The sequence below is a fragment of the Sprattus sprattus genome, assembly GCF_963457725.1.
Source record: "Sprattus sprattus genome assembly, chromosome: 6".
NCBI classification, from domain to species: Eukaryota; Metazoa; Chordata; class Actinopteri; order Clupeiformes; family Clupeidae; genus Sprattus; species Sprattus sprattus.
Window position 1 is genome coordinate 5,000,781 of NC_137925.1, and position 23,198 is coordinate 5,023,978.

The 23,198-nt window shown below is 43.1% G+C and overlaps 1 protein-coding gene across 1 annotated transcript; it reads right to left on the reverse strand.

The window, feature by feature from the left end:
- Window positions 1-845: 845 nt before the first annotated feature.
- pyya (peptide YYa) lies at window positions 846-6,901 on the reverse strand (the record flags this gene model as incomplete). The annotated part of the gene is made up of 3 exons (XM_080841047.1): window positions 846-870; window positions 2,083-2,166; window positions 6,714-6,901. The coding sequence occupies 3 exons, from the start codon at window positions 6,899-6,901 to the stop codon at window positions 846-848; spliced, it is 297 nt and encodes a 98-aa protein (XP_080697173.1).
- Window positions 6,902-23,198: the final 16,297 nt, after the last annotated feature.

A 23,198-nucleotide genomic window follows, 5' to 3' on the forward strand; every position in this document is an offset into this window, starting at 1 on the left:
TCACCATCACTATTAGCAGTCATGTGACACCATTTCCTATACGTACAGTACGTTCTGTGCTGTGGTGATGTGTTAACAGAACACAAGCGTACAGACGTAAGCCAGTTTGACTCATCCAATAAACTTTAATCACATACAATATAATCATTTGTACAGTACAAACAAAAAAGATGAATTTGATGTAGGACATAGAGATGTTTACTGGTACAGTTACATTGTTTGTTTTTAACTTTCTATGCCTTAATAAATTATGTACAATTTTCTTTGTGAAAGAAATGCAATGTGATGGTGTTAATATTCATTGAACAGAGAGATAGAAAGACAATAAGGCAGGAGGAGGAGGAGGGACTCAGAGTGTGGGGTTGACAATAAGTGACAGAGGGATAGAGAGAGAGAGAGAGAGAGAGAGAGAGGGAGAGAGGGAGGGAGAGAGAGAGGGAGATAGAGGGAGAGGGAGAGAGAGAGAGAGAGAGAGAGAGAGAGAGAGCGAGAGAGAGAGGGAGGGAGAGAGAGAGAGGGAGAGAGGGAGGGAGAGAGAGAGAGAGAGGGAGGGAGAGAGAGAGGGAGATAGAGGGAGAGGGAGAGAGAGAGAGAGAGAGAGAGAGAGAGAGGGAGAGAGGGAGGGAGAGAGAGAGAGGGATGAGAGGGAGAGGGAGAAAGAGAGAGAAAGACACAGATAAGAGGCAGAGAAGAAGAGAGAGGTTTTGTTGTAAAACTGTTAGACAAATGTTCTCAGACAACCACATGTTGTTGGACAGCTGTGGAAGGTTGCGGTGTGAGGCACAGGTGGGCTTCACTCATCGTCATGGCGAAGATCAATAGAGAGAACGATGGGATGGGGGGAGTCACCACATGTAGGAGTCATCGTATCTGTAAGACAGACGACACAAAACCAACTGGGCAGTCAAAAAAGGGGTTCATACATTTCCACAGTACAATACTGATCATGCAGAGTTCTAGTCAGGAGTGTTGTCTTGGGTCAATCGAGTGCAGTTGGCATATAGTAATGGCAGGTGAGGCCACCTTCCGCTATGTGTTTGCTAGCAATGCATTATCTCCTGCCAAATACACGTACGTCCTGAGAAGATTAGTCTGAAAGTTCAGGACTTGTTTCTATATCTTAATGGAATAGCGATGACCACAGTGAAGGGTTGCAGATTCACCTTGGTGTATTTGGTGTATACTGCTTTGATAAATCATTAGGAGGATTTGCTAGTTGTTTCTGTATTATACAGTTACATATTTTACGCCCTCATTCTCCTCAGGAGTCTTTCTTTCAAACATGTTCTTCAAGTTTGTTCCAAGCTATTCAAAGAAATGCAGGCATATTTTTTGCCCTCACTGAAAACTTCTTAAAAGGCGATCTGTCTGCCTCTCGACAGACAGGTAGACGGTGAAATGTCACGCACGTTCACATATTCGGAATGACTAATGTTCCAGTGGCAGTCCTCCCCCCCCCCCCCCCCCCCCCCCCCCCCCGGAACAGGAAGTGAGGAAGGTTGGGATTCTGTCTGTCCCCAGCTTCCTTCTGAAGTGTGAAAAATTCATGAGCTACTCCAGTTTTCCCATTAACGGAGAGTGCATCACGGCACATCCCATGGTAACGAAAAAAACAACCCTGACACGTTCTGGTTCGCTCAAACGTTGGACAGAAAACCAGTGGGAGGCGTAGGCGTGCCTTTTTTGGAATGTGGGGAGGGATGTCAGTATGGAGGAGCCTTTGAGAGCGCTTCAAAAATAAGTACGAGGATAGAGTGTCTGGTGTACCCTGAAAAGTTAAATGAGTTCTGAGAGATTTCACTGAACTTTCATCAACACTTATCTTTTTGGTTGTTGTTTTTACTGTCATGATGAAGTAGCGCATCCTCCATACACATAATAGAACGTAATGAAATGTTCACTCTCCAAAACACATTACACCAGGGGGTCCAAGAGGAGCAGAAAATTCAATTAAATCTTTTCACTGATAGGCCTACTTGGTTTTTTTTTTTAATGCTAAATGTGTTTTTGTGGATGTTTGGGGTAAAACAATTTAGAAAGGAAAGTCCAATTTGAAGTTTTCAAATAGTTTCATTTGCTCACCTTGATCTCTGGTTATGCTCAGTGCTGTCCCCAAACAGAAGCTCTGAGAGCACGCCCTCGGCTGGCGTCGACCTCTTGCCATACCTGGAAAAAGCCAAAGAAACCAAAGGAATACGCTGTGATTCTTTGGTGCAACTCAACTAGAAGATCAAGCCATTTGCAATACCATATTGAAACACAGGTGTTTGATTCCCATGCAGATATACCCCCCCCCCCCCCCCCCCCCCCGTGTTGTCTTTGATAAATACGTGTCTCTGACATGTCGGCGTAAGCATATCTAGCCATCTGGTGAGTCCTGCGCAGTCTCCCTTTGCATCCTTTACTTTTGTTTTTGAATACCAAATAGGCAACAAGGAATCCTTTGACAGTGAAGATAACCCCAGGACGCATGATGCTCCCCGGGCGATAAAGTAATTACACGCTTATTCTTCTGTGTCCCGTTACCCTCTTTCATGTGCCATTTGTTGTCTGATTTTTCTGATTGTTTTTGCTCTTTGATGTGATGTGATTCAGTTGGTGCTTTTATTCTGGAACAAAGGCAGATATCAAAACCACAAGGGGGTAAAACAAATTGTCAAAAGGAAATGTTGATTTGTGTGTGTGTGTGTGTGTATGTGTGTGTATGTGAATGAGTGTGTGTGTGCATTATCTATTTATTCAGTAACTTACATCTGACAGATGACATTTTTGATATGCCATGGATAAAAGAAATGTAATTTACCCCCCCATCCCACCCCCCCCCCCCCCCCCCCCGCTGCTGTCTGATCTTTAGATCTTTAGAGAGTAATCTGATGACACCAGACACGGCACACCCTGCTGCCCATTCAGCTGAGGAGCACAGGCCTCTCGTATACCCATGAGGCAGACAATTAGAAGAGGCCTTAATCGGTTGGAGGCTGTAGCGCTAAGGTAGTGGTAGCTTTATCATTTTTCAATGAAAAGAGGCATTGAGCTGTGTGCTAAATATCCCATTAAATATAATTAACCCCCCTTTGAATCTCTCATATGTCATTATTTTCATTAATTTGGGTCGTGTCTACCAAAGATACAAAAGCATTTTTGTTTTGTTAACTTCCTTTTTTCATGTTTTGTCATACACAGATACATACATCACTTCAATTATAACCCTGATAGCAGATAATAGCTGGCACTATGTACCCAGATATATCCCACAATCAGCTACTCTCTGCAAAGGTTCATAAACATACTTAATTACACGCCATAGCAATTTGATCCAATTTCGATGGTTTGAAGTTTTTCTCTTAAGATTAAAAAAAGTTTCCAAAATTTAACATGAGAGACATGCCACCAAGTGCCAGCATCTATCCAGGTATCCTTTTGTTTGTAATGAGGAAAAAAAAAACTCTGACTAAACAGCGCTAATACGGAACATCAGGGCAATTTCTGTAGCCAAGGGAACACATTACTGTCACTGGGTTGGCAATTAACCCCAATTGTAACTGCCAGCTCCATGCTCCACTTAATCTTTGTCTGAAAGAAATAATTCCTGGTGGGATACAGCTGACTCTGTCAACAGAGCCGAGTGTAGCGTCCTCTGCTGTAATTAGCAGGGTGGGTGGCAGTCACTTTTGTATTTTAAGTGCTTTTTTTTGGTTGCTGCCACATGTGACCCTGGATATGAAGTCGAACGAGCCTAAGCTGTGCTCTTTCTATTCTTGCAAATTATTATGAATGCTCACTAGTGTTTATATTTGACCTTTTCCACAGCCTGATCCAAATGAAAGCTTTTTTGTAAATGTGACGCGCATCCAAAATGCTAAAACAGTTAAAGTTACATTCATCTGAAGTAATGGCCAGTTACACTTTTTGAACATTGAACTGCAAGACAGAATAAGCAAAATGCAATACAATTGCATATGTAACATTTGTCTGGATGGAAACCCTTGCCTCGTTTTTTACTATATGAAGCTGCATAGAGATACATATGGGTGTCACTTTGGTGTCATAGCAAAGAACTGTAGGAATATGGATCCTGGTGAGGAGGTGTAAGTTGGATCATTTTGGTTCCGCTGGGCTAGTGTTTAGCACAGTGTGAGTTAAGGATGGTTTGAGAGCACCTAATCGCCAGGCCACTGCAGAATGTAATTGGGTAATGCGGTACGCTAATCGAATTGGATGGTAGAAATTAGAACGCATATTCGGCACCCAAATTGTGCATAATTGTTCAGAAATACTTTATCGCTTTGTGAACACTTGACTTGCTGCACAATTCCCACTTACCAAGTTGTTTCATATAAGGGGGCAGCAACTAATGCAGAACAATGAACCCTGGCACCAATCAGCCCTGACTCGCTCCATTACGGTCCGACTCAAATTTCCATTCTAGCGTGACCTACGGCCTTTCCTAAATTGAGATGCCTCCTACCGGAATAGCCTCTTTAGATAGAGCGCGCTGCGGGTGTACATGAGGCGCTCCAAGCGGCTAGACAATTTACCGCTTAGAAACCATCTCAGTTCGCGCTCGAACAGGGTAGTCGGAGCGCCCGCTGCGTAACTGGCTATTGGGATATGATAGACTCTATCAGATAGAGTTTACCTGCTGCACCTGCGTAACTGGCTATGGGGATATGATAGAGGTTACCTGCACCTGCTACCTGCACGTATGAAACCATATAGAAGCATCAGAGCTTGTTATCCCCGTCACGATTCACTGGTGACCCACCTCGGTGTGCGCAAATGTCGTTTTAGAATCCAATTTCTGGCAGAATGCTTCCCTGTCTTCTGCTTGAGTTCATTTGTGGGGTTTTTTCATGCTATGGACCGGCTGTAATGTTCTTTTCCAGGTTAAATGTGTGTTTTGGGAGAGAGACTCCCTAAGGTTTCTCAGCAGTCACACAGATCGTTTTTGGTCACATTATTTTGTTTTAAAATGTTACAAGGATGATGACGGAATCGGCTCCACAAACCAATATGATGCCTTTGAGGAGGCCGCTTCATTATGTAAGTCAATTCAGACATCTAAAAAATATAACGTTTGGGTGACAAAAATTGCGATTTGCAGCTGTTTTGTGGACTACCATCTAAAGTTATTTAAAAGTCTTACTTTGATAATATTAGAGAGAGAGAGAGAGAGAGAAATGGTTCGAAATGAATTCAACCATGTGGTAGAGCGTTATACTCAACTGTCACAGATCCATTACGGTCCACATGATGCACTAGGAGATGCAGCCAATGACTCCGTAATTAATCACATCGGCACAAAATCAGAGGCTAAATTGTCGGTGTATTTGTGTCAGTAAGACAAATACAGGGATGTGTGACGCATTTTGGAGTCTCCACGGGTACAGAGAAGCGCGTCATCTATGCATCTACGAAATTAATATCAGAGCTTTTGTCTGTACGAAATCTATATGGGTCTACTTGTTCTTAACATTTGATAACAGGTTAACGTATTTTATAAGGGGATTCAATTGAAATCATATGTATTTGGTTAGATCACCTTTGCCAATTGCCAGATGCGCGTTAAACATTAAGTGCAGTGCTGAAAGTGATTTTTTTTGTGCAGAAAAGGCCAGGGGGCAGGGGCGGATCTAGCCCCATTTTGGGGGGGCTGGAGCCCCCCCAAAAGTTTCATTAGCCCCCCCAAACAAAAATGGTTTAATTTTTTTTATTCTGAGATCGTCAAACTCACACCTATCAACCGATTTTGTGAACGTAATAAGTTTCATTTTTAGAGTTAGAAATAAAATAATCGCGATTTGCACAAGATTCTGCCTGTTTGAGACTGTTGTGTGGCAAGCGCACAGCTCTGTTTGGTCGTGCGTGCCTGCGTGCGTGAGTGAGTGAGTGAGACAGAGCGTGCAGACAGACGGTGACAAGACAACGTCAAATAAACAGACTGGGAGCGACTGTCCGACTCAAGCTGGAAAAAGCTGAGAAAGTTGCCATAATCAGCTGCTCGATACAAAGGTATATATAGCGCATTAAGTTTAAAATGGTAAACTAAACGAAATGGTTAAATCATTGTGGATTTATTATAGATGTCGTGGCTCTTTTGATCATGCCGGTTCATTGATCCTGTGGGTATGCTAGCCTACTCAGTAGCTCAGCCAGATAAAACTAGCTAGTGAATTCCAGCCTACAACGTTAACCGTTGATGCCGCTCCATGTAGTTTGAATTATACTGAGGATTGGAAGGAGAAAGCGCCGGAGAAAAGTACTCGGACTGCCTTTATCACAAGGTATGTTTCATCGTAAATACACACACCTAACAAGGCCCGCCCATTACAGCTGCCCCATCGTAAGTCTGAGCTACAACTGCAACTAATCCGTCTCTTTTCATTAAATGATTATGCTACAGTATAATAAGCACCTCTCAGCAGATGTCTTCAATATGTTGTGCCATATTTAAAATCTAAATTTGTTAATTTCTCACCTAAAACCCACTAGAGGACACTATTTAAAAGAATATTTTCAAAAAAAATCTTCTGGGGGAGCATGCCCCCAGACCCCCCTAGTTCTGTTGGGTTACAGGAAAAAGAATAGGATTTCTCTAGGGGCTTAGCCCCCCCAAAAGTCGGAACCTAGATTCGCCCCTGCCAGGGGGAATGAGCTAAATCTTCAGCCGATGAAGATAAGAAAATTCATGCTGACAAAATTCTGGTGCTTACCGTTGCCTTGTAATGAGGTTGATGTAATGTCTCAGTGCCGTGTAGTACTTGGCCAACTCTTCGGGCGGCGCGTCATCCCCGGGGTTCTCTGGCTTTGGCGGGTACGCGTCCACAAAGGTCCCAAGACCGATTAATACACACAGGACGACTGCAACCAGGACTGTCCAGGGCTTCAGCATTATGGACATCTGCGAGTTCATTTGGAAGTTTTGGTTAGTTTACTTAACATGGGCAGATAACATCCATTTTGAAATGAAACATTTCCCAGTTATTTGGGGTTGTGATGATGGTTTAGGTGAGGATACATCAAAAATACATTACAATTAACAAAAATGTACAGAGGTCACTATGCACCTTATCCGCCGCTTTTATTTTACTTGAGTGTCTTTTGGCTCTATTTTGTTCCGCGTTATCAACTGGCTTAATTTTACAGAACCATCTCCAAACTGATACCTGGCGCATGTGCTGTAGTGTATTTGTGATTAGCAGCAAATACATTGTGCTGTACCAGCATTCTCTATGAGCGCATCCACATTCTGGAACATACTGGAGTGAAGAGAAATAACGGTAATGGTTTAATGTATCTCCTATGGCTAAGTCTTCCGGTTAATTTCAGAAGAATTTCAGAACATTCGCTGTCCTTGGTGCTGAATCTGAGAGCCATAGCCACGAACTTTGTTGGTCGTCTGTGGCTCCAAAGCGCAAGCAAGGTTTGTTTTACACGGCATTGAAAATCTTGTCAAGTCTAGCAGGATAGTTTCTTGTGACCGATTACACCAACATAACCATTGTAATCCGCAGATATTTTTGAGTTTTAGGATGGTCACTATGGTCATCCTAAAACTGTTCTTATGTTAAACATATTTTTTCTTTGATACCATAGTAATGTTGCCCAAACAATTATTTGAAATACATGCAATACTTACTTTTCTAAAGGAAACGTATAAGTCACAAGTAGTTGCTCAAATGTGCGTCTTTGGAGTCGTCTTCCCGGTAAGGCTCTCACACGGCTCTGCCTCTCACGTCTTTGGTGATGTTTGCTCAACTTGGATCAGTTTGCCAAGTGTTGGTATGTTGTCTTCCACCTGCCGCTCCTGTGGTATATATAGGCATATCTGTCTTGGGGGGACCACTAGCTGTGGCAGAGGTGCGCACAGACGACGCAACCCCGCCTCCAAATGAGTTTCACGTCACACGATGATTAAGTCAGTGGTGGTACAAACGAAACCTTTGCTTGCTGACAGTAAATCGGATTTCAATTTGATAGGGTCTTTTATGGACAGTGACATTTTGGCCTATGACGACCTGTACCACCCGATACTTTTGGAAGGCACAATGACTCACTGCCTCTCACGTGGATTGATTTACTTCGTAAAGCATTGCTTGCGTCATGACGGAACAGGCAACACGATTCAACAAAACTTCGGCAACATATTGCATGTGCACTTGAGGGATGATCCTCCCTTATTGCAATTAGAATGTGCTGTCGCGCATCTGTTGCACATGTTTCACATAGCGTCAATTTCTCCGAGCGATATCTGTCATGTGTTCCATGGTTGTATCTTAACGGTATTTGTCCACTGAGAACTCTTTATTTTAACAGTAGTTTAAACGAGTAGCTACACCATGAAGAGACCGAGCAAGTGTTGTCAGAGAGTCGCATTTTGCCAAGCACAGCTATGGAAAACCCAAACGGTCATCTCAAACCAAACTTTCAGCACCATTAAAATGAAAGTAATCGGTTAACTTGTTTGGGTATCTCTGTCCTGCAAATATTCGTCCTGTAAACGGAAAATATTTCAATCATCAAGCAACACTTATGCGTATGTAAGGGATGCTTCCTGGGAATGTTTTACTTTATAATCATTATATCATTGTAAATTGTGTCGTTTTGTTTAAAATCTCGTGTCAAGGTAGATATCCCACGCACGTATGCTCTTTGGACCGCAAGCGAATAGTGTTTCCTATGGTGGAAGGTTACCTGTAAGTACCACCAGGTGACGCACTTTGTGAAGTGTCACGATCGAACTCGTCCGCCAATTAGACGAAAGGAGTATTTGACAAATTAAGTGACTTCACACCAACTTATTACAGGTCTTATTAGCATTATAAACATTTGTACAGACAAAAATACAAAATGTAGTGTATATGTCGGTGTCCACACGGCCATGTGTGTTTCTACATATTTTGTTCCCGTCTAGCCCAACTTGACTGTCAGCCGGTATGATGACCACATCCTCCTCGAGCCTCAGAGTGTGGGTATGTGTTATTGGTTTGATGATTCACATGAGGTGAGATCGAAATTTGAGATAAACAAAATGATTTTGAAATGCCATGCGGATGTCTCTCTCATCTGTTGAAGACCCGTTTTTAATGCTAGGGTCATGTGTCATTTTCAGTGTATTTGAAAATGAAACGCCTTGAAGTAAAATGGCAAATAGGCCTGTCGTTATGGCATGTGTTGCAAGAGAACTATCAGATAGCAGGTACATGTTTGTCCCACATGTAGCATTCATTTCTTGGTTTGGAATTAGGAAACATCTCATGTGTCACAGACTACAATGAATTATCGGCTGTTCAAGATTGAGTGTAGGTACAATTGCATGAAAACGAAGCCCAATACATTCCATCGGGGATATTAGGGAACCGCAGGAATTTAATAAGACGCACGCAATAAAGGGACGGCTCTTGACGCATGTTTACCTGCGGACGGGAAATTAAGTCAAGGTAAAATATATAATCAGTAAAAATATATAATTGTTGCACCTCTTGGAACTGCATCGCCAAACAAGCACGAAGAAGACTTATAACTGATAGTTGAAACGTTACACAGAAATCCTAAACCTATATCCATGCGAGGAACTGTCAACAGAAAATTAAATTACCCTACTCTGCATGCGATACATGACCGCTAACAACCAAGTCTGTTAACGGGAATTGTGAGTTCATGGAAGTAACACTTCCTTCAACTTAACGAGAGCTGAGTGAGAGAGTGGACGAGAGTGAGATCATCTTCAACAATAAGCAGCATTGATACTAATTGAGGAACAAGTGGGAGGGAATCGACTCCAAATGTAGACATTTCCATCCCCTTATCCAAAGGCACTGTTTAGGTCAGTCGAAATGTAGGAGTTAATCTAATATTGCCAATAGTTTATCAGTTTAAATGCTCATGGTAGACAATAATCTAGTCTTTTGTACAATACTACGCAGGAAAATAATAATAAACTGTGTGAATACAGTGACGACTTTAAGAATTGAATTTGGGTAAGGATAGATGTGTTTTTGTAGAGCGCGTAGGCCTATGTGCTAGTTTTAAGTGTTTGCTGATCCATGACATCCAATATGAATGTAGCACAATTCACACTGAGAAGCAGGATAGTCTCACAAAGCATTCTTCACTCACTGGCAGACATTTGGCAGAAATCATAATACCTCTATGACGTCTTGGAGTAACCATTCAAAAAAGGGGTTACAGCCAAATTGCCGTGCACAGTTACTTGTCAAAACAACAGCTGCCTTTGAGCAGATACACTGACGTTTGGTCCACTGCAATGGTGGAGCAAGGCAAGGCAAGGCAAGTTATATCTATGTAGCACGATTCATACACATTGGTAGTTCAACAAATGAGCAGACTAAAGAACATAGAAAAATAAATGATGAAAAATTAGGCTAAAACATAGAAAATCTGAATAAATCAAAAAGTTAGTAAATAAAAAGGAGGCAGTAGGCTACTCTGTCATTCATTTGTGTATGTGATGTCATCTAAAGTCAGTCATTTCCTGTTCAAAACATCCCTTTACTGTCTTTGGCCCAACTGCTCTATCAACTCATACGCACTCATAAAGTCATGTAGCCAGACGGCTGACGAGGATGGAGGTCCAAATGGCAGACTGCACCAACTGGGAGTGATGCTCTTCTCCAAATCAAAACATGGGGTGTGAAAACAAAACGAGATACACTGTCCATGGTTTATCAACAACAACAACAACAATAACAATAATAAAACATGTATTGATTGAGGCATGGATTTGTGTGAAGCCACTTCAAATTCAGGGGTGATATTGGCTACGGCTGGCAGCACTCCCCGTCTTGTGTCACCTGTTCTGCCTGCGGTGGTCCCCCGCACATCCCTAATCTCACATACATATGGATGCTATGACATCAACAGCTTGTTTTTTTTGCAATGCCCTTTCCTCAGGCTCTAGCTGATGCAGTTTGCAAGCCATCTCACAGATCTGCCACGTCAAACATTTAGAAATAGCTTCAGGGTGCTGCTGCCATTGCCTCTCCATTCCTCTCACACATGAATCCCCCAAACACAAACATGGAGAGAGAGAGAAAGAGAGAAAAAGAGAAGGAGAGGGGGAGAGAGAGAGGGAGAGAGAGAGAAACGCTTCTAGAATAATCTCTTTGGTCCTTGTGTGAACAGGGCGAGACGTCACTGGCTCCGCTCACTCATTCTTCACAGGACACTGCGGGCGGGGTGACGAGGCGTAGTGTTCCCCCCTTCGTCTGGATGTGACCGAATCACTGGGCCTGACACACCTCCAGACACGTCGGCCTTAAACACACACAAAACACCCATACTGCTCCGGGGCACGCTGCCTTAGGGATCTGCAACGCTAACTTTATGCATGGGAACAGTAAAAGTGATTTTCACGTGTGCTATTCAATTCAGTTCAATTCAATTTATTTATACAGCGCCAAAACAAAGCAATTGTCTCAAGGCACTTTACAGAGCCACAGGCCTGAACCCTGAAATGTGATGTGTGTTATGTCAATACAAAAATGATGGTGAACGTGAACGTGACTTAAACATTCTTAGCCTTTACAGATTTTATTATGGGATGGTAATTAAGGCTACTCAGGGATATCCCAGAAATGAGCGTTGGAATGTTTTGATTAGATTGAAAACATTTGGTTATTTTGTCACTAATTTATTGAGCATCTCATTAGAGCTGTACTCTGTAATTGATGGCTGATTAGACAAACCTGGCAATCACTGTTGATTTAATAAGCGTAGACATTTGCCTTCAGAAACACTAAACAACATTACACATACTCTGCCCTGGGATGAAACACAACCTGTTGCCTAGGCGTTCCCACAGTGTTCACTCAGTGGTCTTTGGCGAGGGTATGTTTGTATTGTGTACCTTTTGCTGTGTTCATCTTCCCTCTGCGATGACAGATTCTCAGATGGCCCAGTGGTTTAGCCATGGCTGGGTATGTCTCCACCACTTTGAAGAAGCTCAGCCACACAGGTGCTCACCTCACATGCTCTGACAAGCCCAGACATAGCCCCCCCCCCCCCTCCATACACACACACACACACACACACACACATACATGATAAGCAGTGTCTCTGCAGCCCCCCCCTCCATACACACACACACACACACACAGGATAAGCAGTGTCTCTGCAGCCCCCCCCCCACACACACACACATACAAGACAGGCAGTGTCTCTGAAGTCCCCCCCCCCTCCATACACACACACACACACACATACAGGATAAGCAGTGTCTCTGCAACCCCCCCCACACACACACATACAAGACAGGCAGTGTCTCTAAAGTCTGAAGTCCCCCCCCCTCCCACAGACACACACACACACACACACAGAATGAACCATAGCTGAGGGAGCCAGCAGAGATCATAAAGCCCCATGTTGTGAGATATCTTCCCAGAGCTGAGGCTAGCCGGGCTGAAAATGCAGCTGGATAAAAAGCTGTCAAAGCTTATCCGTTCACAAAAAGAGATTTACAAAAGAAAAAGAAAAAACACCTTACCTAGGAGGTCTCTACAACCCATATGATGGATGATGGAGACACACGTTTGGTTTAAGGTTTAGGGGAAAATCTCGGACGATGGAGGATCAAGAAGGTCTCAGAAATGATATTCTATTTACGGAAGCACCAGCTTGTTGTCCAGCGGTAAATTGACCAAATACGTTCTGTCATCTCAGCCACCGCAACCAGCCCTGTAAATATAATGTGACACATTGAAGAGAACCTCCTTGAGGAGTAAGTACAAGCAGGCTATAATTGTCTATATTGTGCCAAGGCCATCATTGTTGTGTAGAGTGAATATAACAAATACTGTATCTAACAAACCCTGAGTATTACACCACTAATATGTACTAATATGTAGCACAACATCTAAAAGCCGTAATTCAAAATGTATCTCCCTGCCCGACACAACAGACAGCAGAGTGTTTAGTGACAGTGGCATACAGCACTCATGCCAAGAGCAGAATAGCTGTTTGTGAGCGCCGCCATTCTCACGTCACTTCCCGAAGATTGCATCTGGAGCAACTGGGACCCTCTATCTAATCTCCACAGGGGACCTTCACCAGAGGAAAACACAATTTGCTGTGCTTCTGAGCCAAGGCACGCAGCAGCACGCTGGACGCAGGGGCTGGAGCTGGAGCTGGAGCTGGAGCTGATGATTCCTGGGTGTAATATTGTGTAATTTCTGCTCCATGGACGACACACTGGGGGCGGCTTGTCACTAACCTGATTGTGGCGCTCGTTATGTTGGCGCAGACATTTTTTTTTCTGCCGCTGGCTCAGTTTTGGATTCCACAGCAGTTACCATATGCTCAAAATGAGGAGAGTGAAGACTCCAGGAGAGGGGAGAGAGGGAGGAGAGCTGGATGCTTGTTTGGCGGCGGACATAGAGCCAAGCGTTCACAGTCGCTGGGGAAAAAACTGCAGCTTCAGGCATTTGACTTAAGTCACCCCTTCCTATGTATAAAGATAATGATGCATAAACCTATGAACAGAAAGAAAGAGACACAGAGAGAAAGAACGTGAAAGAAATAGAATAGTACCGCTTTGCTCCAAAACATCACTACTTTTTCATCATTCTCTTGAATTAAGCACTATGGACAGCATGTTACACGTGCATAGCCAGTCAATGCACATCGCACCTCTTCATCAGCTCTCTGCCCAATCCCCTGTGAGTTGGGTTATTGCGGTACCCTGCTCATACTCTGTTTAACATGCATAACCAGTCAATACACTTGGAGGGTCATATGTCATTGTCAAAAAGATTTTTTTCAAACACGTTTTAATATGTAGAGTATGTCTTGTTTACATGTGACGCCCACAAAATCAGGTATGCAAGAATCCCTATCTTGCAACAGTTGGTGAGATAGACACCATGGTGAAACAGTTGTTTTCTTAAAACCATGGCCTTTTCAACATCACAAAACAGTAACACATAATAATAATCTGCAAGTTGAAGACACGCTGAGCTACATTTGAGATATATTCATCGCAGAATGGTCAGATGAGAAAACAGACAGCTTTTTGTTGTGCAAAAAATGCAGGAAAACATCTGATCACTAATGTCTCCTGCTAGGCGATGGCACAATAAGAATTCAGACTGTGTATTAAATATAATAGCGAGAGTAAACGAGAAAGCCATACGTATAAAGATAAAAGAACATAATATTCAGAGATTTTATCCTGTCGAAAAAATCCAATTATATCCAAACTGAATTATCCATTGAATCATTCTAAGGTGTAAACGCATACTGGAAATGGAGACAATGATGAATGTAATATAGCACATCACCGTAACACTGAGTCACTCACGCACTAGGAGATTATCACGGTGTAATATGAATTTACTTTGAAATGCAAACTCTCCTGCGTAACGTAAACCCTCCAAAAGAACATGGAGCATTTGGGCATTGGCAGAATTAGCTTTATATTACACCATTCACTTCATGCACTATATCTTTTCAGAGGCGCCACCGTTGGGTTGCTTCGTTGTTATGTATTGTCTGTTCTTGGTGAAGTAATACATGGAAAGTCAGTCCAGTGCAAATGACTGAAGTCTGTTTGGAGGACCGAGTCCATCAAAGGGAGGATCATGAGACCAGAAGTACCTGGTAATCTCCTCTGAGTTTTCACAGATTCATGTAAACTCCTGAGGTTTTAAGAAGGGTCTGAATATGCATTACCGTGTGTATGTGTGAGGTGTGAGTATATTAAGTGTGTGTGAGAGAGAGAGACAGAGAGAGACAGAGAGAAAGAAAGATATAGATTTATGGAAAGACTTTGTGTGTGTGAGGGAGAGAACGGTAAAAAAAAACAGAGTACAGAACGTCAGTTGAGGGCGTATGAATGTTGTTCTATGTGTGTGTGTGTGTGTGTGTGTGTGTGTGTGTGTGTGTGTGTGTGTGTGTGTGTGTGTGTGTGTGTGTGTGTGTGTGTGTTTGTGGTTGTGAGAGAGAGAGATGATAAGAAAATGAGACATTAAACGAGAGTGAAAAATGTCAGTTGAGAATGTATGTGTGTTCTTGTCACTGTGTGTGTGTGTGTGTGTGTGTGTGTGTGTGTGTTAGTGAGTCGAGTGTAGAAGATTGTCTGGGTTGAATTTATGCGGGGGCTTTTTCACATTCTGCGTCACGCTGCTTGCTGCTCAGACGCACATTGTCAGTCACCCAGTCTCGGTGCCCAATGACTTACTGTCTGTGGGCGCAGGTGAGAGTGCGGAGAGACCCCACGGCCCGCAGCCACAGATAGAGTTAACCATCCCTGATAGGGAGCAGGGTTCTGGAGGTGGCTGTTTATTAGAGGGCTGTATAGCTGCAAATGGCAAAGTGTATGTGTGTGTGTGTGTGTGTGTGTGTGTGTGTGTGTGTGTGTGTGTGTGTGTGTGTGTGTGTGTTGACTTTTTCAGATAGATCTGGGTAAGTGAGTCAGTGTCAAGCCAGTGGTCTTTCTCTCTCTTCCCTTGGTCTCTCTCTCTTGCTTACACTCGCTTTCACTCACTCTCTCACACACACACACACACACACACACACACACACACACACACACACACACACACACACACACACACAAACACAAACACACACACACACACACACACACACACACACACAAAAACACACACACACACACACACACACACACACACACACACACACTACGATAAACATACTCCAATGCCAAGTCCCATCACATCAAAGCCCCATCATACACACCCCAACACCATGGTGAACACGGGCAGCTGTCACGGAGTAGCTGGGACATAGCGTTCACGTCACGTCACTGTCATATCACCCTCCCCCCGAGCAAGCAAACATCACTACCATTAATAGCAGCACCCTCCTCCCCCTACAATCTGACTAACTGCCCCCCCCACCCCCCCACCCCACCCACCTCCACTACAAACAGGACCAACAGAGGCAGCTTTTCTGCAATCTGGGGTAAACTATATATCCCTTCGTATAAATATATATCTACAGTATATCTATATCTGTGTAAGCAAACGGGAGAAAGCAGCTCACTGGCTTGTGAGCACGGAGAGTGTTTGGATAAGCCCTGCGTACCTCACTCACCTCTATTCAAACACCAGTGTGCCGCGCTAATGTGCTACTGAAAGGGCAATTACCAGGACTCCGGGGGTGACTGGGCAGTAGCTGGCTCCATTCCGCCTGAACAAATGTTCCGGCGCTTTCCGGGCAGAGCTGTTTATTGAGGGGGTGAGCTGGCGTCTGCGTTCGGCTGACCCCGCTGGCCGATCCCTACTCTTCATCAGCACTCAGCCCAAGCCCTTGTGGGTTTGGGTTATTGCCGTACGCTGTTCTCACTTTGTCCAGCGTGCTGCAGGCTTTTAAGGACAACTCAGATTCCTCTCCTCGGAGAATGGAGTAGGAGAGACAAAGGTTAGGGGGAGAAAAATCTGATATGGTGTTACAGAATCTTTTGCAATCTTCTTGTCAACAATCCATTTTTTTTTTTTGTTTTAAAGGCTAGTGCAGTGGTCATTGCAGGACATGTGTGCTATTTCCTGTCCAAATAGTAGAGTACATTCTAATCCCCTACTGAAGCTATGTCAGCTATGTCACTTACATCACCTGCGCCTTCTACATCATCACCATTCAAGGACGTAAGTGGTAAACTTAAGGAATAGATCGACATATTTCAATCCTTTTCAAACGGCTATTCACCACCGTTTATGGTCGTTACGTTTCAGCTCTGAAACTGTAAAAAATAAAAAAAGCATTCATCTTCTGATGTTTGATGTACAAAAAGTACAAAAACAAACTGGCACTATAACACGCACACCACAAAGCCACTCTTTCAAATATTTTCATGTGTATTGGTGGGAACAACCTATGAAAGCCATGCCGGTTTCTCACACCTCTGGTGTGTGCAGTAGCACTTCAGCTCTTTGATGAGACCCCCCCCCCCCCTCAGCACAGCACAACAGGTAGAGACATCATAAGTTGGTATCTCCGCGGGCCCCTTGGCCACCCCCCAGGCCGGGAACAAGGCATCACGGTACCCCTGAGCCCTGCCCGGCACCAGAGTGAGCGCTGATCAGAACTGACAAGCCCCACCGAGGCCCACAGCTTCCCCCGACTCCTCCAGCACCTGCTACCTACTCCCACAATCCCTCCCAGGTCAGAATCCATTTCCTCTGACGCCCGCGCGCCAGGTGTACTCACCCATGCAGCAGGGGGATGGGGGGTGGACGGGTGGACGGTTGGACGGGTGGATCGACTTACCTGCCTGCCTGCCTGCACGGAAACCTATGGTGAGCACGTCTGATTTGTGCTTGTCAAACGCTGGCGCCAATATGCTGTCTCCGTGTCTGTTCACAGTTCGCTATTTGCACACTTAATTCAGCAAAAATACTTTTTAAAAGGGGAATGCCTCCCTTAGGCTCATGCTTCATGCTTGTAAGTACCGGTTCATTCATGTGTGACAAACTCGTGGCTCACGTAGGCCCGGTGTGTCACGCTAATGTGAGAGAGGCTGTTTTAAAATGTGAAGTGATGCTGCATTTTTCTTCTTCTTCTTCTTCTTCTTCTTCTTCTTCCTGTATGAGTATGACTTAGCTTTCTTCTTCGGCAAGAACAGACTGGTTTGTATTGGACACACAAGGGGTGATACAAATTACAGGTACAATAGGAATGACAAATTGCTGTGACTCCAAGGTGTCCACTGACCATTGGAGAGTGGCAAAATGTTTATAGTAAGTAGAAATAAAATGGCTGCATGAAGGTGCAAGGGTTCATAAAGCAGCGTGGATGGCAGTTTAACCACACACGCTGCTGTTCAGACACCTCACTCTGAGGGCACAATCTGGTATATCATTTTACATGGGGAAGACCAGCTGTGATTTAAAATAATTCACGTCATAGTTAAGTGCTTGTACTGGAACCCAACCAAATCCCAGAGAACGCATAAAAGGTCCATGTGGTTGGTATTCGCTATAAAAACACTTACCTCCTCTAAAAGCTACGTTCAAGACAGATCAGAGAACAGTCCAGAAATGATCAGTTATTAGAGCTGTACGCTGGGGGAAGATGTGCAGAGGGAACACTGGGCAGTACGCCCATTCAGGTACTCAAACAGATGGACTTCACTGACACGAGCCAGTCAGCCTCAGTTGAAATAACAAGCAACAGTTTGATATGACGCACATTAGGGCAGCAAGAAAAAGCACGAGCAGCGCTCAGGTGATATTTAATATCCCTCCATCTTCTGTCTGCGAACTTTATTTTGACAGGATCAGTCATCTGTCTCCATTCCCGGAGATCATGAGAGACACTATGCTGTACGCTGTCATGGAAATATGACTTGCCGCTGCACGGTAACTCGGCACCTTGTGTGTTGAGAGAATGTCAGATGTCACAGGGAAAGACTGGCAGTCAGTCTTTCCCTGTGATGGCGATAAAGCTAACGCTGTCACTTCTTAATTAACTCCCGTCCTATCTCACACCACCCGCACAAACACTACAAACGCACTGAGATGAGCCTCTGTGACAGCTCTGTGGGATACAAATCTGTTGTTTAGCAAGGAAATAGGACATTAGCTAAACATTTAGCAGCATTTCCACATCTGATGTGCTATTGTCTGTGTATGCATACCGGATGTGTTACAGCTGCATGCTGACCGCTGCAGAAAGTGAGAGGACGAGTAAGAATTAAGTGAAATAATAATAAGATGTATTCCGTTCCAAGAAAAGTGTTTTACCTTAAAAAATAATGTTGTTTTTTGGCAACAATAGACTTAAAAGTTTGTTGTCTATCTGTTTCTGAGGGAATTGTTAAGGAGCTATAGCTTGGGGATGTTGCAGGTGTACACTGACAGTCACTTGTGAGTAACAATCTTGTGGCATTTTGTGAAGTTTACCTGTATACATATGCAACAATATGAGTTTCATGTATTACTTTACTTGGTATTTATTTACAAAGTTTTGAAAAATATGCATGTATATATAGATTATAAGTTGAAGGCAAGAATATGTTTCCATACAATAGTAAATGCTACAAAAAGGCCTACAAGTATCAACCTTTATAGCAGGACAAGGGCATACACTATCATAATGATAATTCATTGGAATATAGTTGCAAGCATCATGGCTCCAAGCAGAATATGCAAATGAGGTCCCACGAGGTTGAATGATTTGACTGCTTCAACAGGCGAATTTAAATTTTGTAAATGCTATGTAAGGATTTAAAGACAATTTTAATTTTGAGCAGTGGTGGTCCGTCAGGGCCTTCAAGGCCTTCTCTGCTGGCCTAAACATAATCAGAAAGTAAATGTAATAAAATAAATTTAATTTCAATATTTTCTTTTCATAAATATGTATTTAATTATTCCCCATAGTCCATTATCTTCATTGCATAGCTTCCAGCGTTGTTTATTTATGTTAGAGCTTTCATCCAATCATATTTCAGCTATCATGTGTTGCCACGCTCAAAGAAATCTTCCCCGAGAACAGAAATCTTCCCTGAGGCCTTCAGAATTCACATTGAAGGCCCGTGTAAATCTGATTGGTTATCACAACTGGCTGTTTCAGTTCATTTAAGTTGAATGAACTGAAACAGACAGTTGTGACAACCAATCAGATTTCGAGTTGGCGATACTGGGCCTTCTAGAAGGCCCGGAAGATTTCTCTCCTCGCGGTGAACGTGACACGTAAACGTCCTTTGATTGGATACTGAGGCAGACCGGTGCAGTGCTTCAGTGCTCAGTTTAGCTGGCTAATGCGAAAACGACGTACATCATTTCAATGCTTATTATGCTAGTTGTTTCAATTGGTAAGACTAAATATAATAACCAACTCAAATAAACTAGTTTACACCAACTTGATAATTCCAGTTTTTGATACAATTACAATGCCATTTTCAAGACGGAACTTTCAAGAAAAACTGGATATCGTGAGGATGGGAAGTTTAATGAAACTGCTTTGCAGGTGGGACAAACTTGTTAAAGCTCACATAGGCTACTTTCGGTGGACTTAAAACTAATCCCTGAAAATCGCCTTTTATTTTTAAGTTGTGACAGTAATATCCAAGCGATCATATAACTGAGAGTTTACTACTATTAATGTATTGTTAATACGGGTGTATTGATTTTAAATGCTCCGGAAATATGAATAAAGTCTGTTGTACTCGACTATGTTAAGGTGATGCAATGCTCACTTATACTGCCTTTCTGTATAAATATAATGGTTCGAGAGCCATGGCGTCATAATGATGGTATTAGGAGGTGGATTCACTCAGTTTAACATCGTGTAGGACATCGCTGAAGGCCTAGTCGTGAAATGCACGGACCGCCACTGATTTTGAGGATAGACCAAACCTTCTAAGCGGAACAGAGGAAAACATGTTGTAGCTTGTTGTGGCGACATCTTTTGTTTGAAATTGGGTTAATAGCTTCTACATGCTGTGAGAAGGTGAATTCCCTCCCTTCTCTGTTGCCCTTTAAGAAACTTTGACTCTTTGACTTTAACCACCGTAACGGTTGGTTCTGTGCTCCCCCACGTCAATGGTGGGGTCCAATTTAGCCCAAGTGGCTGCCCTATATAAAGGGTGCCTCAGGAGAGCTGTTGGAGGAGAGACAGACCTGAGAGGCCGTGAAAGGCCCCTGCTGTGAGGTGAGGTGAGGTGAAGTGTTGGGTATCTAGATGTGTGGATACTGTGTTTTTGTGCCTTGTTTACGGTTTGCCCTGTTTTTATTCCTTGTCTTTGTTATTAGCCAATGTGTTTAGTTTGTGTCGCTAGCGGAGGTACTTAGCTTCAGGCTTAGCCTAATTTATGCTCAGAGGCGCAAGTCGGCAGATTTTTCTAGATTTGCACCAAAATGTACACAACATTTACACAAGCCTCGCAGCCTGCAAGTCTCTATGGAATTTCCCCTATACGTTAGCATTAAGCTAACGTAGTTTCTATCACAGTTTAAACATGCAATGCTATGTGAAACGAATGTTACGAGATTAGATTACTAAAATGTCTACTCAGTTTTACAGTTCTTCCCAAGTAAAGGTTTGAAAGAACTTCAAGCTTTAGACTTTCTGTTAGGGAAACTGTTTTCTATCTGCCGAGCAAATGACAGGCTCATGAACAAAAATATTAACGTGAATTAAACTTTACTCCACTTATTGTTCTGGACGGGCAACCTTTTAGGGACCATGAATTGCTATGAGTACATTTACACAACATTTACACAACACAACAACACAACAATGTGACACCGTTGCAGAAGCAAGCGCCGGCCTTTAGTCTCTGGGCCTAGTTTGGGGACTAGTTTGGCCCTAGAAGGTGCCGGTAGTTGGGCTTAAATGGGCCAAGCTGGTTCCTATGGGCCTATTGACTTGAGTTCCTGTAAGTACTGTCTGTATTTTGATTTGTTAATTAATGTTTGTTTATTCTGTGGGCATGTGTGTTGGGGTTGATAGTCCCCCTTGGGAATAAATGTTTATACTTTTATAAGAGCCACCATTTGGTATGCATCCAAAGAATGTGGTAGTGATGCAGAATGTAAAACGTTATGAAGATTGCCTTTACCTTTACATCACAACATATTGGCTATTGAAGTGCTCAATTTCTGCTTGGACCATAATTGCCACAAATCCTCAAATCCTCCACAATTGAGTCGTGATAAGCTAAGGGAATGCGACTCTAAATTTGAGAATTTGTGGAAAAGCGGTTTTCAAGCAATTGCCCAAAAACCCTACCCCACTTCAGGGGGCACTAGCACCATAGCGAAACACTCACTTAGGGACACAAACCTTATATTCCGTACCGACATGCGGGGCTGGAAGCATACCAGGTTTCATGTGGATTGGTGAAGTCTAAGTATATGATATCGCCAACAGCAAATTGCTGGGTAAAAAATAAAATGTGGAGCTAGAAGCATACCAAGTTTCATGTGGATTGGTAAAGTCTAAGTATATGATATCGCTAGCCGCAAATTGCTGGGTAAAAAAGAAAGAAGAAGAAGAAGAAGAAGAAGATGAAAAAAACTTTGACAAACACTATATGGCCACCTGGTCGTGTTCAGTGGCAATCATAAGGCTGCATGCATGAGCGTAATTGCATAAGTATGTAGGCTTCTGTTTTTAATCATTTAAATAGTTAGATACTTCAAATTCATCATACTCTAAATTTGGAAAAATGTACACAAAAAAAATGCTTGGATTTGGCAAATCAATAACACATCAATGAACAATTAGACCAGTTTTGTTGGGCAGTTAGTTTCTATGGACAGCAATGACGATAGGCATGTTGACAACAGATATTAAAGAATCTGTGTCAATACACCAGAAGATACTCTTTGTTTTAAGAATGTGTGAATTCTCTGTGTGCCTCAGTAATTAGACACCCCCTCATCCACACTGTGACGCGATGCTCTCGGGATCAGGTCTGAACCACTCACCGGAGGCCTGCAGTGTGTGTGTGTGTGTGTGTGTGTGTGTGTGTGTGTGTGTGTGTGTGTGTGTGTGTGTGTGTGTGTGTGTGTGTGTGTGTGTGTGTGTGTGTGTGTGTGTGTGTGTGTGTGTGTGTGTGTGTGCGTGAAGAGAACTAACATGACTAAGACTGAATATACAGGAATGGAAAATAATCCATGCAGCCCAATGTCTGTGAAATCATGGTCTGTCAATCAATTCACCCCCAAACCACCGTTCATGCAGCTGTTACACTGAAGCGCAGTCATGGTTTTATCCCTCTGTGGTTGGCCAAAAATATATCGATCTTTTGAAAGACATTTTAGATGTGCGATTTAGTTAAGTAAGTGTAGGAATTCACTGAGCAGTGAGGAGGAAACACAATTTAAAAAAAATCACATAACAGACTTTTTTAGGACTCAAACCTCTTATAAGGGGAAAAGCTTGGGGGTCAATTATTCTAAAGTTGTAAAAAAAAAAGAGAAGAAAAGGGTCTCTAAAGGTCACAAATCAATTGGTTGGTTGTTTTTTCTTTTGTGTCCTCCACCAAAAGAAATACATTGGGAGACAGCTCTGACTGTGCAGGTGCAAAGGTTGACCTGTGAATGTTACTGTCATTATTATGTGGCATGTAAATGCCACTGATAAGGTCAGGAATCTTATTGTTCTTTTGCAAAATGGGGTTGTATGAGATTAACCGCAGTGCATTGGGTTAGCGCAAACCCCCCGGGTCTGGTAGACTGACAGAACACCTCTACTGCTCACCCATGGAGGAA